The sequence below is a fragment of the Salvelinus namaycush genome, chromosome 10, assembly GCF_016432855.1.
Source record: "Salvelinus namaycush isolate Seneca chromosome 10, SaNama_1.0, whole genome shotgun sequence".
Lineage (NCBI taxonomy): Eukaryota > Metazoa > Chordata > Actinopteri > Salmoniformes > Salmonidae > Salvelinus > Salvelinus namaycush.
In genome coordinates, this window is record NC_052316.1 from 48869302 (window position 1) to 48888284 (window position 18983).

The following is an 18983-nucleotide window of genomic DNA, read 5'->3' on the forward strand; positions in this document are numbered from 1 at the left end:
GCTCTAACCACCAGGCTACCTGCTGGTTACTAGTCCAACGCTCTAACCACTAGGCTACCTGCTGGTTACTGGCCCAACGCTCTAACCACTAGGCTACCTGCTGGTTACTAGTCCAACGCTCTAACCACTAGGCTACCTGCTGGTTACTGGCCCAACGCTCTAACCACCAGGCTACCTGCTGGTTACTGGCCCAACGCTCTAACCACCAGGCTACCTGCTGGTTACTGGCCCAACGCTCTAACCACTAGGCTACCTGCTGGTTACTGGCCCAACGCTCTAACCACTAGGCTACCTGCTGGTTACTAGTCCAACGCTCTAACCACTAGGCTACCTGCTGGTTACTGGCCCAACGCTCTAACCACCAGGCTACCTGCTGGTTACTGGCCCAACGCTCTAACCACCAGGCTACCTGCTGGTTACTGGCCCAACGCTCTAACCACCAGGCTACCTGCTGGTTACTGGCCCAACGCTCTAACCACTAGGCTACCTGCTGGTTACTAGTCCAACGCTCTAACCACTAGGCTACCTGCTGGTTACTGGCCCAACGCTCTAACCACCAGGCTACCTGCTGGTTACTGGCCCAACGCTCTAACCACTAGGCTACCTGCTGGTTACTGGCCCAACGCTCTAACCACCAGGCTACCTGCTGGTTACTAGTCCAACGCTCTAACCACTAGGCTACCTGCTGGTTACTAGTCCAACGCTCTAACCACCAGGCTACCTGCTGGTTACTGGTCCAACACTCTAACCACTAGGCTACCTGCTCTAACCACTAGGCTACCTGCTCTAACCACTAGGCTACCTGCTCTAACCACCAGGCTACCTGCTCTAACCACTAGGCTACCTGCTCTAACCACTAGGCTACCTGCTCTAACCACTAGGCTACCTGCTCTAACCACCAGGCTACCTGCTCTAACCACTAGGCTACCTGCTCTAACCACTAGGCTACCTGCTCTAACCACCAGGCTACCTGCTCTAACCACTAGGCTACCTGCTCTAACCACTAGGCTACCTGCTCTAACCACTAGGCTACCTGCTCTAACCACTAGGCTACCTGCTCTAACCACTAGGCTACCTGCTCTAACCACTAGGCTACCTGCTCTAACCACTAGGCTACCTGCTCTAACCACCAGGCTACCTGCTCTAACCACTAGGCTACCTGCTGGTTACTGGCCCAACACTCCACTCTAACCACCAGGCTACCTGCTGGTTACTGGCCCAACACTCCACTCTAACCACCAGGCTACCTGCTGGTTACTGGCCCAACACTCCACTCTAACCACCAGGCTACCTGCTGGTTACTGGCCCAACACTCCACTCTAACCACCAGGCTACTCAGACAGGCGTGAATCAGACAGGTGTTTTGTGTGCCATACATTTTATTTTCTATAATTGCCACTGCTCGACAACATAAACATCTTGGTCGACAAACATCCAAACAAACAAACAAACAAACGACCAGTCGACTAAATGGGTTCAGCCCAACCGAGGACAGACGATTTTTACACGCTACGCACTTCAGGACTCGGCGGTCCCATTCTGTGAGCTTGTGTGGCCTACCACTTTGTGGCTGAGCCGTTGTTGCTCCTAGACGTTTCCACTTCACAATAACAGCACTTACAGTTGACCTGGGCAGCTCTAGCAGAGCAGAAATGTGACAAACTGACTTGTTGGAAAGGTGTCATCCTATAACGGTGCCACGTTGAAAGTCACTGAGCTCTTCAGTAAGGGCCATTCTACTGACAATGTTTGTCTATGGAGATTGCATGGTCGTGTGCTCGATTTTCTACACCGGTCTGCAACGGGTGAAGCAAAAATAGCTCAATTAAATTTGAAGGGGTGTCAACATACTTTTGTATATATAGTATATGTAGTAGACTGTCCTAGTCTCACTTCAAAAAGTTAACACTGGCCGTTGATGACATCACTTTCTTTACAAAAATGTGGTGGCGGCCCAAAAAAGTTTAGGAACTCCTGGGGTAGGGGATAGGGACTAGAGGGTAGGGGTTAGGGACTAGGGGGTAGGGACTAGTGGGTAGGGGTTAGGGACTAGGGGGTCAGGGCTAGGGAGTAGGGACTAGTGGGTCTGGGCTAGGGACTAGTGGGTCGGGACTAGGGGTTAGGAACTAGGGAGTTGGGCTAGGGAGTCGGGACTAGGGGGTCGGGGCTAGGGAGTCGGGACTAGGGGTTAGGGACTAGGGGTTCCTCACCTCTCCATTCTTGTCTGTCTGTCAGGGGTTAGGGACTAGGGGTTAGGGACTAGGAGTTAGGGACTAGGGGTTAGGGACTAAGGGTTACTCACCTCTCCATTCTTGTCTGTCTGCCAGGGGTTAGGGCTGACCCTCTCCTCCACCTCTGTGGGAACAGGGGGCCCCTCTGACTCAGAGGGGCTGGATGCTGAGGAGGAGTCAGGGGGGGGGCACTCCATGGGGACCATCATACAAGCTGGCATCAGGGCACCAACCACAGCATCCCTGACATCGCCAATACAACACACATTAAATCAGGGCACCAACCACAGCATCCCAAACATCAACAATACAACACACATTAAATCAGGGCACCAACCACAGCATCCCTGACATCGCCAATACAACACACATTAAATCAGGGCACCAACCACAGCATCCCAAACATCAACAATACAACACACATTAAATCAGGGCACCAACCACAGCATCCCTGACATCGCCAATACAACACACATTAAATCAGGGCACCAATCACAGCATCCCAAACATCAACAATACAACACACATTAAATCATGGCACCAGTCAGGAGTCTTACCTGGCATACATGATCTGTAGGGCTGAGAGGACATGGGACAGGGCCTGTTGCTTGGCCTGGTTCCCATCCAGAGACAGTAGTATTTTGGCCAGAGAGGGGCGGTTGGGTCTAACACCATTACTGTGGCCACTCAGTTTATTGTTCACCGTCGAGGAGTCACTGTCTGATTGGACGCCTGGAATACACAGGAAACACAACAATATGTCAGTATTTAATATTCAGCACATGACGCAAAAAGTGGTATTTCACCAAACCCCAACCTCGTCCTGAGTCCGATCCTAACCCTAATCCAAGCCAGACCTGAGTCCGATCCTAACCCTAATCCAAGCCAGACCTGAGTCCGATCCTAACCCAAGCCAGACCTGAGTCCTGTCCTAACCCTAATCCAAGCCAGACCTGAGTCATATCCTAATCCTAGCCAGACCTGAGTCCTGTCCTAACCCTAATCCAACCAGACCCGAGTCCTATCCTAACCCAAGCCAGACCTGAGTCCTATTCTAACCCTAATCCAATCCAGACCTGAGTCCTATCCTAATCCTAGCCAGACCTGAGTCCTGTCCTAACCCTAATCCAACCAGACCTGAGTCCTATCCTAACCCTAATCCAAGCCAGACCTGAGTCCTATCCTAACCCAAGCCAGACCTGAGTCCTTCTCACCCTAATCCAAGCCAGACCTGAGTCCTATCCTAACCCTAATCCAAGCCAGACCTGAGTCCTATCCTAACCCTAATCCAAGCCAGACCTGAGTCCTATCCTAACCCTAATCCAAGCCAGACCTGAGTCCTATCCTAACCCTAATACAAGCCAGACCTGATTCCTATCCTAACCCAAGCCAGACCTGAGTCCTATCCTAACCCTAATACAAGCCAGACCTGATTCCTATCCTAACCCAAGCCAGACCTGAGTCCTATTCTAACCCTAATCCAAGCCAGACCTGAGTCCTATCCTAACCCTAATCCAAGCCAGACCTGAGTCCGATCCTAACCCTAATCCAAGCCAGACCTGAGTCCGATCCTAACCCAAGCCAGACCTGAGTCCTATCCTAACCCAAGCCAGACCTGAGTCCTGTTCTAACCCTAATCCAAGCCAGACCTGAGTCATATCCTAACCCTAATCCAAGCCAGACCTGAGTCCGATCCTAACCCTAATCCAAGCCAGACCGGAGTCCTGTTCTAACCCTAATCCAAGCCAGACCTGAGTCCGATCCTAACCCTAATACAAGCCAGACCTGAGTCCTGTTCTAACCCTAATCCAAGCCAGACCTGAGTCCGATCCTAACCCTAATCCAAGCCAGACCGGAGTCCTGTTCTAACCCTAATCCAAGCCAGACCTGAGTCCGATCCTAACCCTAATACAAGCCAGACCTGAGTCCTGTTCTAACCCTAATCCAAGCCAGACCTGAGTCCGATCCTAACCCTAATCCAAGCCAGACCGGAGTCCTGTTCTAACCCTAATCCAAGCCAGACCTGAGTCCGATCCTAACCCTAATACAAGCCAGACCTGAGTCCTGTTCTAACCCTAATCCAAGCCAGACCTGAGTCCTATCCTAACTCTAATCCAAGCCAGACCTGAGTCCTATCCTAACCCAAGCCAGACCTGAGTCCTATCCTAACCCTAATCCAAGCCAGACCTGAGTCCTGTTCTAACCCGAATACAAGCCAGACCTGAGTCCTATCCTAACCCTAATCCAAGCCAGACCTGAGTCATATCCTAACCCAAGCCAGACCTGAGTCCTATCCTAACCCAAGCCAGACCTGAGTCCTATCCTAACCCTAATACAAGCCAGACCTGAGTCCTATCCTAACCCTAATACAAGCCAGACCTGAGTCCTATCCTAACCCTAATCCAAGCCAGACCTGAGTCCTATCCTAACCCTAATCCAAGCCAGACCTGAGTCCGATCCTAACCCTAATCCAAGCCAGACCTGAGTCCGATCCTAACCCAAGCCAGACCTGAGTCCTATCCTAACCCAAGCCAGACCTGAGTCCTGTTCTAACCCTAATCCAAGCCAGACATGAGTCATATCCTAACCCTAATCCAAGCCAGACCTGAGTCCGATCCTAACCCTAATCCAAGCCAGACCGGAGTCCTGTTCTAACCCTAATCCAAGCCAGACCTGAGTCCGATCCTAACCCTAATACAAGCCAGACCTGGGTCCTGTTCTAACCCTAATCCAAGCCAGACCTGAGTCCTATCCTAACCCTAACCCAAGCCAGACCTGAGTCCTATCCTAACCCTAATACAAGCCAGACCTGAGTCCTATCCTAACCCTAATCCAAGCCAGATCTGAGTCCGATCCTAACCCTAATCCAAGCCAGACCTGAGTCCGATCCTAACCCAAGCCAGACCTGAGTCCTACCCTAACCCAAGCCAGACCTGAGTCCTGTTCTAACCCTAATCCAAGCCAGACATGAGTCATATCCTAACCCTAATCCAAGCCAGACCTGAGTCCGATCCTAACCCTAATCCAAGCCAGACCGGAGTCCTGTTCTAACCCTAATCCAAGCCAGACCTGAGTCCGATCCTAACCCTAATACAAGCCAGACCTGGGTCCTGTTCTAACCCTAATCCAAGCCAGACCTGAGTCCTATCCTAACCCTAACCCAAGCCAGACCTGAGTCCTATCCTAACCCTAATCCAAGCCAGACCTGAGTCCTGTTCTAACCCGAATACAAGCCAGACCTGAGTCCTATCCTAACCCTAATCCAAGCCAGATCTGATTCCTATCCTAACCCAAGCCAGACCTGAGTCCTATCCTAACCCTAATACAAGCCAGACCTGAGTCCTATTCTAACCCTAATCCAAGCCAGACCTGAGTCCTATCCTAATCCAAGCCAGACCTGAGTCCTATCCTAACCAAAGCCAGACCTGAGTCCTATCCTAACCAAAGCCAGACCTGAGTCCTCTCCTAACCCTAATCCAAGCCAGACCTGAGTCCTAACCCAAGCCAGACCTGAGTCATATACTAACCCTAATCCAAGCCAGACCTGAGTCCTGTCCTAACCCTAATACAAGCCAGACCTGAGTCCTATCCTAACCCTAATCCAAGCCAGACCTGAGTCCTATCCTAATCCAAGCCAGACCTGAGTCCTATCCTAATCCAAGCCAGACCAGAGTCCTATCCTAACCCAAGCCAGACCAGAGTCCTATCCTAACCCAAGCCAGACCAGAGTCCTACCCTAACCCAAGCCAGACCTGAGTCCTGTTCTAACCCTAATACAAGCCAGACCTGAGTCCTATCCTAACCCTAATCCAAGCCAGACCTGAGTCCTATCCTAATCCAAGCCAGACCAGAGTCCTATCCTAACCCAAGCCAGACCAGAGTCCTATCCTAACCCAAGCCAGACCAGAGTCCTATCCTAACCCAAGCCAGACCAGAGTCCTACCCTAACCCAAGCCAGACCAGAGTCCTACCCTAACCCAAGCCAGACCAGAGTCCTACCCTAACCCAAGCCAGACCTGAGTCCTGTTCTAACCCTAATCCAAGCCAGACCTGAGTCATATCCTAACCCAAGCCAGACCTGAGTCATATTCTAACCCAAGCCAGACCTGAGTCCTATCCTAATCCAAGTCAGGTGTAGCTCCTGTATTGTATGTAGAGAGATAGATTACCTCAGTACGAGGGTTAGGGTTATGTAGAGAGAGGGGTTACCACGGTACGAGGGTTAGGGTTATGTAGAGAGAGGGGTTACCACGGTACGAGGGTTAGGGTTATGTAGAGAGAAAAGGTTACCACGGTACGAGGGTTAGGGTTATGTAGAGAGAGGGGTTACCACAGTACGAGGGTTAGGGTTATGTAGAGAGAAAAGGTTACCACGGTACAAGGGTTAGGGTTATGTAGAGAGAGGGGTTACCACGGTACGAGGGTTAGGGTTATGTAGAGAGATAGATTACCACAGTACGAGTGTTAGGGTTATGTAGAGAGAGGGGTTACCACGGTACGAGGGTTAGGGTTATGTAGAGAGAGGGGTTACCACGGTACGAGGGTTAGGGTTATGTAGAGAGAGGGGTTACCACGGTACGAGGGTTAGGGTTATGTAGAGAGAGGGGTTACCACGGTACGAGGGTTAGGGTTATGTAGAGAGAGGGGTTACCATGGTACGAGGGTTAGGGTTATGTAGAGAGAGGGGTTACCACGGTACGAGGGTTAGGGTTATGTAGAGAGAGGGGTTACCACGGTACGAGGGTTAGGGTTATGTAGAGAGAGGGGTTACCACGGTACGAGGGTTAGGGTTATGTAGAGAGAGGGGTTACCACGGTACGAGGGTTAGAGTTATGTAGAGAGAGATATTTAGGGCTTAAATGTACGTGCGTCATATAGCCTACACAGCCAATCGCCAAATGATGCTTTTGGGAACAACAGAAGAGTTTTGAGCAGTTGAAGCAGGTTCTTGTTAACGCACCAGTGATGGCTCAGACGGAAAGCCTGCGATAGGTCTGTCTGAGCCATCACTGGCGTCCGTTTGGACTTGGAAAGCCTGCGATAGGTCTAAGTCCAAACGGACACCAGTGTTGGCTCAGACAGACCTATCGCAGGCTTTCCAAGTCCAAACGGACGCCAGTGATGGCTCAGACAAACCTATCGCAGGCTTTCCAAGTCCAAACGGACGCCAGTGTTGGCTCAGACAGACCTATCGCAGGCTTTCCAAGTCCAAACGGACACCAGTGTTGGCTCAGACAGACCTATCGCAGGCTTTCCAAGTCCAAACGGACGCCAGTGATGGCTCAGACAGACCTATCGCAGGCTTTCCAAGTCCAAACGGACGCCAGTGATGGCTCAGACAGACCTATCGCAGGCTTTCCAAGTCCAAACGGACACCAGTGATGGCTCAGACAGACCTATCGCAGGCTTTCCAAGTCCAAACGGACGCCAGTGATGGCTCAGACAGACCTATCGCAGGCTTTCCAAGTCCAAACGGACGCCAGTGTTGGCTCAGACAGACCTATCGCAGGCATTCCAAGTCCAAACGGACGCCAGTGTTGGCTCAGACAGACCTATCGCAGGCTTTCCAAGTCCAAACGGACACCAGTGTTGGCTCAGACAGACCTATCGCAGGCTTTCCAAGTCCAAACGGACGCCAGTGATGGCTCAGACAGACCTATCGCAGGCTTTCCAAGTCCAAACGGACACCAGTGATGGCTCAGACAGACCTATCGCAGGCTTTCCAAGTCCAAACGGACGCCAGTGATGGCTCAGACAGACCTATCGCAGGCTTTCCAAGTCCAAACGGACGCCAGTGTTGGCTCAGACAGACCTATCGCAGGCATTCCAAGTCCAAACGGACGCCAGTGTTGGCTCAGACAGACCTATCGCAGGCTTTCCAAGTCCAAACGGACACCAGTGTTGGCTCAGACAGACCTATCGCAGGCTTTCCAAGTCCAAACGGACGCCAGTGATGGCTCAGACAGACCTATCGCAGGCTTTCCAAGTCCAAACGGACACCAGTGATGGCTCAGACAGACCTATCGCAGGCTTTCCAAGTCCAAACGGACACCAGTGATGGCTCAGACAGACCTATCGCAGACTTTCCAAGTCCAAACGGACGCCAGTGTTGGCTCAGACAGACCTATCGCAGGCTTTCCAAGTCCAAACGGACACCAGTGATGGCTCAGACAGACCTATCGCAGGCTTTCCAAGTCCAAACGGACGCCAGTGTTGGCTCAGACAGACCTATCGCAGGCTTTCCAAGTCCAAACGGACGCCAGTGTTGGCTCAGACAGACCTATCGCAGGCTTTCCAAGTCCAAACGGACACCAGTGATGGCTCAGACAGACCTATTGCAGGCTTTCCAAGTCCAAACGGACGCCAGTGTTGGCTCAGACAGACCTATCGCAGGCTTTCCAAGTCCAAACGGACACCAGTGATGGCTCAGACAGACCTATCGCAGGCTTTCCAAGTCCAAACGGACACCAGTGATGGCTCAGACAGACCTATCGCAGGCTTTCCAAGTCCAAACGGACACCAGTGATGGCTCAGACAGACCTATCGCAGGCTTTCCAAGTCCAAACGGACGCCAGTGTTGGCTCAGACAGACCTATCGCAGGCATTCCAAGTCCAAACGGACGCCAGTGTTGGCTCAGACAGACCTATTGCAGGCATTCCAAGTCCAAACGGACACCAGTGATGGCTCAGACAGACCTATCGCAGGCTTTCCAAGTCCAAACGGACGCCAGTGATGGCTCAGACAAACCTATCGCAGGCTTTCCAAGTCCAAACGGACACCAGTGTTGGCTCAGACAGACCTATCGCAGGCTTTCCAAGTCCAAACGGACGCCAGTGTTGGCTCAGACAGACCTATCGCAGGCTTTCCAAGTCCAAACGGACACCAGTGATGGCTCAGACAGACCTATCGCAGGCTTTCAAAGTCCAAACGGACGCCAGTGTTGGCTCAGACAGACCTATCGCAGGCTTTCCAAGTCCAAACGGACACCAGTGATGGCTCAGACAGACCTATCGCAGGCTTTCCAAGTCCAAACGGACGCCAGTGATGGCTCAGACAAACCTATCGCAGGCTTTCCAAGTCCAAACGGACACCAGTGATGGCTCAGACAGACCTATCGCAGGCTTTCCAAGTCCAAACGGACACCAGTGATGGCTCAGACAGACCTATCGCAGGCTTTCCAAGTCCAAACGGACACCAGTGATGGCTCAGACAGACCTATCGCAGGCTTTCCAAGTCCAAACGGACACCAGTGATGGCTCAGACAGACCTATCGCAGGCTTTCCAAGTCCAAACGGACGCCAGTGTTGGCTCAAACAGACCTATTGCAGGCTTTCCAAGTCCAAACGGACGCCAGTGTTGGCTCAAACAGACCTATCGCAGGCTTTCCAGGTCCAAACGGACGCCAGTGATGTAGGTTATGGTGCCGTCTTCACTCAGACGAAAGGTGGAGAAAGAATCATTGCATATGCCTCACGTGGCATTTAAAGGAGCTGAATACTGAACTTCTCAAACATGGGAAAAGGCGTGTGGGCAGTGATGTGGGCAGTGGTATGGGCAGTGGTATGGGCAGTGGTGTGGGCAGTGGAAAAGCGGGGTCATTATCTTGAGGGGGTTGAGTTGATGTATTGATCACTCAGCACTTACATGGGTGTTCAACAGCCTCAAGACGTCTCACACGCTGGAAGTTGCACCTTCAGTTCAGAGTGCATTACCAGAAAGGCCATCAGAAACATTCTTCCTGATTTTCTGTCCAGAGCAGTGGCTCCATTAGCAAGCCAACTAGCGTTGCTGTCACCACCACTCACAGCCTTTCTATCCGTCCCACCTCTCTTGCTGAGATTGCTGAAGCTCAGGACCAAGAGGTCAGTGACCTTAGGTAGAACAAAGAAGCTTCCAGTGAGCGTCCAGATCAAATTGGATTCAAAGTACTCCAAGAAATCCTGTACAGGAGGATCCCTGTTGAAGGAAAAGGCAATATCATATCAACTTGTGGTACCCAAGGGCCTTGCGGACTGGTTTCTAGATTACTTTCATGATCTTCCACTGGGCGGCCATCTTGGATGGCGAAAGACTCTTCTTCGCATCTCGGAGGTTGCTTGGTGGTCATTCAGAGAGGCGTGTTTTGCTATAGCCTACCTGCGATACGAAGACACCGATAAACCTCAGCGGCACCAGTTTCAAATTGCGAGAAGAAAACTGCCGCCTGCTAAGCGCAGTCCGTGCCATCCGTGGTTTGGATTTCCTGTTGGCACTGTGATCGTGTTCCCTGGCCTGTCAGATTATTTCCTGTTGGCACTGTGATCGTGTTCCCTGGCCTGTCAGATTATTTCCTGTTGGCACTGTGATCGTGTTCCCTGGCCTGTCAGATTATTTCCTGTTGGCACTGTGATCGTGTCCCCTGGCCTGTCAGATTATTTCCTGTTGGCACTGTGATCGTGTTCCCTGGCCTGTCAGATTATTTCCTTGTTGTGGATTTACAAACGGGATCGCGGAAAATGTTTAATGAACACGGAGGCGCCTTCCAAACTACGGTGAGATCCATCCGTTTCTCCTTACCGTTTCTGGAGATCATCCACAGTCGGCTTACCTTTTATTTTATGGGGGGAATTTGATTTGAATGTCAAACGACTATGAACTGAAAAAACTAATGGGAATCGAAATGGGAAAAGACGGGACTTATAGACTTATAATCATTTCCTGTTTAGGCGCGTCCCAATAGGCTAATATAGCCGAAACTGAATTTGAACTTAACCAAAACAAAACGTTAAATAAGGTTATTGGGTCATTGTGGTGTTTATGGAATGATGTGTTTGTTAAAATAATGAAATTATATTATTTGTCGGGGTTATTATTTTGTATTGTATTCTTTCTGAAGAATATCATTAATGTTGATATGTTTGTGTTGGATTTTAAAAATACATTATTTAACTGACACATCACCTACTACTTTAAAAGTATATTAAATGTGACTGTTATACAGTTACCTAGTTATGCAGAGGGTTAATGTTCGGGTTACTAGCTGTATAGAGGTTAGGTTACCTAGATATGAGGAGGGTTAGGGTTACTAGCTGGTTAGGTTACCTAGGTATGAGGAGGGTTAGGGTTACTAGCTGGTTAGGTTACCTAGGTATGAGGAGGGTTAGGGTTACTAGCTGGTTAGGTTACCTAGGTATGAGGAGGGTTAGGGTTACTAGCTGGTTAGGTTACCTAGGTATGAGGAGGGTTAGGGTTACTAGCTGGTTAGGTTACCTAGGTATGAGGAGGGTTAGGGTTACTAGCTGGTTAGGTTACCTAGGTATGAGGAGGGTTAGGGTTACTAGCTAGTTAGGTTACCTAGGTATGAGGAGGGTTAGGGTTACTAGCTGGTTAGGTTACCTAGGTATGAGGAGGGTTAGGGTTACTAGCTGGTTAGGTTACCTAGGTATGAGGAGGGTTAGGGTTACTAGCTGGTTAGTTTACCTAAGTATGAGGAGGGTTAGGGTTACTAGCTGGTTAGTTTACCTAAGTATGAGGAGGGTTAGTGTTACTAGCTGGTTAGTTTACCTAAGTATGAGGAGGGTTAGTGTTCGGGTTACTAGCTGTATAGAGGTTAGGGTTAGGTTACCTAAGTATGATGCCCCTAGAGAGTCCCTGGCAGTCTGGAAGAGGACAGGCTCGTGGACAGAGGGGGTGGTGACGTCTACGGTGGTCCAGGCGACGCTGTGGGAGGAGCCACAGGCAACACGGGTGATCTTCTGTCCCTCTAGACCCTGAACCAAGGTGGGCTTCCTGTTCACCGTGGTGGTCCCGTTACCCTGCTGGCCATGGTCGTTGTCCCCCCACGCAAACACCTGGTGGAACAGTACAGAGACACTTACAGATACTAACACACCTCCCTCTCTCACATCTCTACAGCTGAATCTGACACCGAACACTTGGCCCGTTTTCGAGTGGCCGCTTGCTGATGTGTTCATAAGTGATCACTCGAGTCCGAAAGTGTTTTGGTCAAAATGAACATTGAGACAATGAGACGTCCTAACTGCCACTTATCAAAATTCTAAATCCATTTTCGAGCATCGTCTCCCGCGACGTGTCTTGTAGCATGTAGGCAGACACCGACGCGTACTCTGATAAAGGAACAAAACAACATCCCTACTCTACTGCACCAGATATGTACAAGTATATCAGGGCTGTCCCCGACTGAGAGTCGTCTGTTCTTCCTCAATTTCTAAACGGGTATTTTTCCATATATAGACACACATTATACGTTTAATAAAACTATTTGCACTGAGCTTGTCTGATGCTTTAAGTGGACAGTTTGATGAAATAATTAAGAAAACGAATGACTCAAGAGGGAGCCAGAGATCAAGATAACCAGAAGAAACTTGTGGATTAATCCTCCTCCCGCAGATTCAGACGTTACGCTCCTGAAGTTTCCGGTAATAGGCTACACCAGGAGTCGGCAACCTGTTTCACGTAGAATGACAATTGATTTACCATTTCTACCGATGTAGATTATTAATATTAATATTCATTAATATGTAGATTAGATTATGATTGTCATACGCACATTTTCGTGGAACAACTTAATTTAAATTATAATAATTTAAATCGCATTCATCTCTCTACAACAAACTTGAAACATTGTATCAACTATCAACCGGGTCCGGCCCGAAGCTTGCGTTATTAAACTTGAAACATTGTATAAACTATTCTGGGCCCTCAGAGTTTCCCATGCCAGTGAGCTCGGGACAGACTCGATTGCCTCAGGAATGTGCATACCGAGTGCTCCAAGTGTTCGGTTTGAAATTCAGCCTCTCCTTCTAAGAACACTAACTCACAGACATTAAAGTCAGCTCTTTCTCTCCTTCAAACATCTCTCGCTCTCTCTCTCAATTCATAGGGCTTTATTGGCATAGGAAACATATGTTAACATTGCCAAAGCAAGTGAAATGTATAATAAACAAAAGTAAAATAAACCAAAACTGAACAGTAAACATGACTCACAAATGTTCCAAAATAATATTTCAAATGTCATATTATGTCTACATACAGTGTTGTAATGATGTGCAAATAGTTCAAGTACAAAAGGGAAAATAAATAAACATAAATATGGGTTGTACAGTGGATTCGGGAAAGTATTCAGACCCATTGACTTTTTCTACATCTTGTTATGTTACAGCCTTATTTTTAAATTGTTTAAATTGGTTTCCCCCCCTCAATCTACACCCAATACCCCATAACCACAAAGAAAAAACTGTTTTTCAGAAATGTTTCACTGGTGTCTGATGTGGAGGAGGCCTGGTGTCTGATGTGGAGGAGGCCTAGCCTGGTGTCTGATGTGGAGGAGGCCTAGCCTGGTGTCTGATGTGGAGGAGGCCTGGTGTCTGATGTGGAGGAGGCCTGGTGTCTGATGTGGAGGAGGCCTAGCCTGGTGCCTGATGTGGAGGAGGCCTAGCCTGGTGCCTGATGTGGAGGAGGCCTAGCCTGGTGTCTGATGTGGAGGAGGCCTAGCCTGGTGTCTGATGTGGAGGAGGCCTAGCCTGGTGTCTGATGTGGAGGAGGCCTAGCCTGGTGTCTGATGTGGAGGAGGCGTGGAGGCCAGTACCCACCTGTCCAGTCTCGGTGACAGCCAGGCAGTGCAGCGCCCCCACGGCCACGTGGATAATCTTCTTCCCCCTCAGCCCCTCCACCATCTGAGGCTTACGCACATGGACGTCTGTCCCGTGGCCCAGACGGAAGTAGTCCCCTTTACCCCTGGTTGAGAAACAGACAGTTATTCCCCTTTATCCCTGGGTAGAACATCACATAAACCAGGGGTAGTCAACTCTGACCCTGCCAGGTCCAGAGCCTGTTGCTTTTCTCTTCTATCTGATAATTAATTGCATCCACCTGGTGTCCACTGGCTTTGAGGTCCAGATTTGAGTTGGAGGGACATAATCTTATTTTACTGACTGTTTTTAATTTTTTATGTAACCACCTTCCCTTGTTCAGGGGACTGCGTTGTTAATGTGCGAAAGCTGCACCACTTAGTAGTGGGATTTATTTTGCGACAGCAGCCACACTGTAGATATTGCATGAATTATTTTTGGCTTTATAGTTAATATTATTCTTTACAACGTTACTCCTCTTACACTATTCAAGCTAAAAAACACCCTTCAAACTTTAAAAGTGTGTGCATACAATTTTTGGGATATATTTTCTACTTTTTAAACTATCCAACTTGTTGTCCTCCATCCACTTTCATGGCATTTCCTCAGCATTCTAAAAGGTTCCAGAGTGACATCATCTCTCCCAACATTCTATTCACTGTAAACAAAGCAGCTACTTTATTAACCACTTTCCCAACAACTAAGACAAAAGGGTATAGATTATGACATCTTCCGATACTTCTCTGTTATTCAAATCTGTAATCAGAACAGAATTATCTGGTACCGACCTAACGTTATTTTACACCGAACAAAAATATAAACACAACATGTAAAGTGTTGGTCCCATGATTCATGAGCTGAAACCAAAAAAGTTAGCAGAAATGTTCCATACGCACGAAAACCTTATTTCTCTTTACATTCCTGTTTGTGAGCATTTCTCCTTTACCAAGATAATCCATCCACTTAACAGGTGTGGCATATCAAGAAGCTGATTAAACAGCATGATCATTACACAGGTGCACCTTGTGCTGGGGACAAAAAAGGCCACTAAAATGTTTTGTCACACAAAACAATGCCTCAGACGTCTCAAGTTTTGAGGGAGCGTGCAATTGGCATGCTGACTGCAGGGATGTCCACCAGAGCTGTTGCCAGAGAATGTAACGTTAATCTCTCTACCATAAGCCGCCTCCAACGTCGTATTAGAGAATGTAGCAGTACATCCAACCGGCCTCACAGCCTCAGAACATGTGTATGGCGTCGTGTGGGCGAGCGGTTTGCTGATGTCAACGTTGTGAACAGAGTGCCCCATGGTGGCTATGGTTACGGTATGGGCAGGCATAAGCTGCGGACAACGAACACAATTGCATTTTATTGATGGCAATTTGAATGCACAAAGGCCCATTATTTTTAAGGTATCTGTGACCAACAGATGCATATCTGTATTCCCAGTCATGTGAAATCCATAGATTAGGGCCTAATGAATTTATTTCAAATAGACTGAATTTCTCATAAACTGTAACTCAGTCAAATCTTTGAAATTGTTGCGTTTATATTCTTGTTCAACCGCATCAACAACATTTTCTGTGAACTTTCAGAAACAACTGCTGTTTTGACCACGTCCCCAATAAGTTAGCCAAAATGTTTGACCACAGACAGGTTGGTTGTTTAGCAACAAAACAGACGGGTTGGTTGTTTAGCAACAAAACAGACGGGTTGGTTGTTTAGCAACAAAACAGACGGGTTGGTTGTTTAGCCACAAAACAGACGGGTTGGTTGTTTAGCAACAAAACAGACGGGTTGGTTGTTTAGCAACAAAACAGACGGGTTGGTTGTTTAGCCACAAAACAGACGGGTTGGTTGTTTAGCCACAAAACAGACGGGTTGGTTGTTTAGCCACAAAACAGACGGGTTGGTTGTTTAGCCACAAAACAGACGGGTTGGTTGTTTAGCCACAAAACAGACGGGTTGGTTGTTTAGCCACAAAACAGACGGGTTGGTTGTTTAGCCACAAAACAGACGGGTTGGTTGTTTAGCCACAAAACAGACGGGTTGGTTGTTTAGCCACAAAACAGACGGGTTGGTTGTTTAGCCACAAAACAGACGGGTTGGTTGTTTAGCAACAAAACAGACGGGTTGGTTGTTTAGCAACAAAACAGACGGGTTGGTTGTTTAGCAACAAAACAGACGGGTTGGTTGTTTAGCAACAAAACAGACGGGTTGGTTGTTTAGCAACAAAACAGACGGGTTGGTTGTTTAGCAACAAAACAGACGGGTTGGTTGTTTAGCAACAAAACAGACGGGTTGGTTGTTTAGCAACAAAACAGACGGGTTGGTTGTTTAGCAACAAAACAGACGGGTTGGTTGTTTAGCAACAAAACAGACGGGTTGGTTGTTTAGCAACAAAACAGACGGGTTGGTTGTTTAGCCACAAAACAGACGGGTTGGTTGTTAAGCAACAAAACAGACGGGTTGGTTGTTTAGCAACAAAACAGACGGGTTGGTTGTTTAGCAACAAAACAGACGGGTTGGTTGTTAAGCAACAAAACAGACGGGTTGGTTGTTTAGCAACAAAACAGACGGGTTGGTTGTTTAGCAACAAAACAGACGGGTTGGTTGTTTAGCAACAAAACAGACGGGTTGGTTGTTTAGCAACAAAACAGACGGGTTGGTTGTTTAGCAACAAAACAGACGGGTTGGTTGTTTAGCAACAAAACAGACGGGTTGGTTGTTTAGCAACAAAACAGACGGGTTGGTTGTTTAGCAACAAAACAGACGGGTTGGTTGTTTAGCAACAAAACAGACGGGTTGGTTGTTTAGCAACAAAACAGACGGGTTGGTTGTTTAGCAACAAAACAGACGGGTTGGTTGTTTAGCAACAAAACAGACGGGTTGGTTGTTTAGCAACAAAACAGACGGGTTGGTTGTTTAGCAACAAAACAGACGGGTTGGTTGTTTAGCAACAAAACAGACGGGTTGGTTGTTTAGCAACAAAACAGACGGGTTGGTTGTTTAGCAACAAAACAGACGGGTTGGTTGTTTAGCAACAAAACAGACGGGTTGGTTGTGTAGCAACAAAACAGACGGGTTGGTTGTTTAGCAACAAAACCGACGGGTTGGTTGTTTAGCAACAAAACCGACGGGTTGGTTGTTTAGCAACAAAACCGACGGGTTGGTTGTTTAGCAACAAAACAGACGGGTTGGTTGTTTAGCAACAAAACAGACGGGTTGGTTGTGTAGCAACAAAAGACGGGTTGGTTGTGTAGCAACAAAACAGACGGGTTGGTTGTTTAGCAACAAAACAGACGGGTTGGTTGTGTAGCAACAAAACAGACGGGTTGGTTGTTTAGCAACAAAACAGACGGGTTGGTTGTTTAGCAACAAAACAGACGGGTTGGTTGTTTAGCAACAAAACAGACGGGTTGGTTGTTTAGCAACAAAACAGACGGGTTGGTTGTTTAGCAACAAAACAGACGGGTTGGTTGTGTAGCAACAAAACAGACGGGTTGGTTGTTTAGCCACAAAACAGACGGGTTGGTTGTTTAGCAACAAAACAGACGGGTTTGTTGTGTAGCAACAAAACAGACGGGTTGGTTGTGTAGCAACAAAACAGACGGGTTGGTTGTTAAGCCACAAAACCGACGGGTTGGTTGTTTAGCCACAAAACCGACGGGTTGGTTGTTTAGCCACAAAACAGACGGGTTGGTTGTTTAGCAACAAAACAGACGGGTTGGTTGTTAAGCAACAAAACAGACGGGTTGGTTGCTTAGCAACAAAACCGACGGGTTGGTTGCTTAGCAACAAAACCGACGGGTTGGTTGCTTAGCAACAAAACCGACGGGTTGGTTGCTTAGCAACAAAACCGACGGGTTGGTTGCTTAGCAACAAAACCGACGGGTTGGTTGCTTAGCAACAAAACCGATGGGTTGGTTGTTTAGCAACAAAACAGACGGGTTGGTTGTTTAGAAACAAAACCGACAGGTGTGCAACTATGGGGCAAAATAGACGGGGTTGGGTTAGATTGTTGATATGTTGAAAACATAAATAAATAAAGTTGCAAAATGAGCAATTGTTGTCTTGTTACAGTTGTTCGTTAGCTAGCTAGCAAATATTATATTAGCATAGAATGTGACATCAGTCAAACCACCTCAAGACAAGAAATGGTATCAAAAACCAGATGAAACCAGCCACTTACGATTCACCACATGGCAGTTTCTCGTCATTGTTGCTAGCTATATCGACATCCAGAACCACAAGTCCCGGCCTTCTGCCCCTTTGAAGTGCACATCGCTTTCGTGACGTTGTCAGCTAACCAGTCTATTAAATCTTTGTCTACTTCTCTGCTACTCAAATCTGGAATCAGAACAGAATGATCTTCTACCAATCAAAAGTCACAACTCTGTCAGAGTTTAGAGTGACGACAAGCAGCTAGCTAACGCCAGCTAACAGCTCTCTCACGTCTCATCGTTGAGCCAAACGGAGCTGTACTACACCAATGCATATCTGTTGTGGTCTAGTCCTGTCTTTTTGCTAGCTAGGGCCATCTCCTTTAAGTGCTGCCTGTCTTCCCAGTGGGCTACTTGGTGTGTGAACTGCTGACTGTCTTCCCAGTGGGCTACTTGTTGGGTGAACTGCTTCCTGTCTTCCCAGTGGGCTACTTGTTGTGTGAACTGCTTCCTGTCTTCCCAGTGGGCTACTTGTTGTGTGAACTGCTTCCTGTCTTCCCAGTGGGCTACTTGTTGTGTGAACTGCTTCCTGTCTTCCCAGTGGGCTACTTGTTGTGTGAACTGCTTCCTGTCTTCCCAGTGGGCTACTTGTTGTGTGAACTGCTGACTGCTCATCATTTGCAAATAGTTGTTGCCACGTCGACCAGGATCAAGGGACAGCGCGATTAGTGACTTGTGTTGGTAATCAGTGGCTGTATTGGAGAGGGAGTGGATTCACCTCTCCTAGGGCAATCAGTAATTAGTACAGGGAACTGTGTTCTCCACCTCTGCTAAGCAATTAGTGTTAGTTCTTCAGTCTCTCTAGTGATTTCCGGCCACCCAACAACCTGCCCGCTTGACCCCATCCCCTCCTCCCTTTCCAGACCATCTCTGGAGACCTTTTCCCATTCCTCACTTA

The 18983-nt window shown here is 48.3% G+C and overlaps 1 protein-coding gene across 1 annotated transcript in view; it reads right to left on the minus strand.

The window, feature by feature from the left end:
• Positions 1 to 2266: 2266 nt before the first annotated feature.
• Positions 2267 to 18983, minus strand: part of LOC120054379 (E3 ubiquitin-protein ligase HERC2-like) — a 110987-nt gene continuing 94270 nt past the window's right edge. Inside the window, 4 exon segments of the mRNA XM_039001791.1 lie at positions 2267 to 2474; positions 2789 to 2963; positions 11837 to 12062; positions 13824 to 13968. Coding sequence (XP_038857719.1) covers positions 2267 to 2474; positions 2789 to 2963; positions 11837 to 12062; positions 13824 to 13968 — 754 coding nt within the window.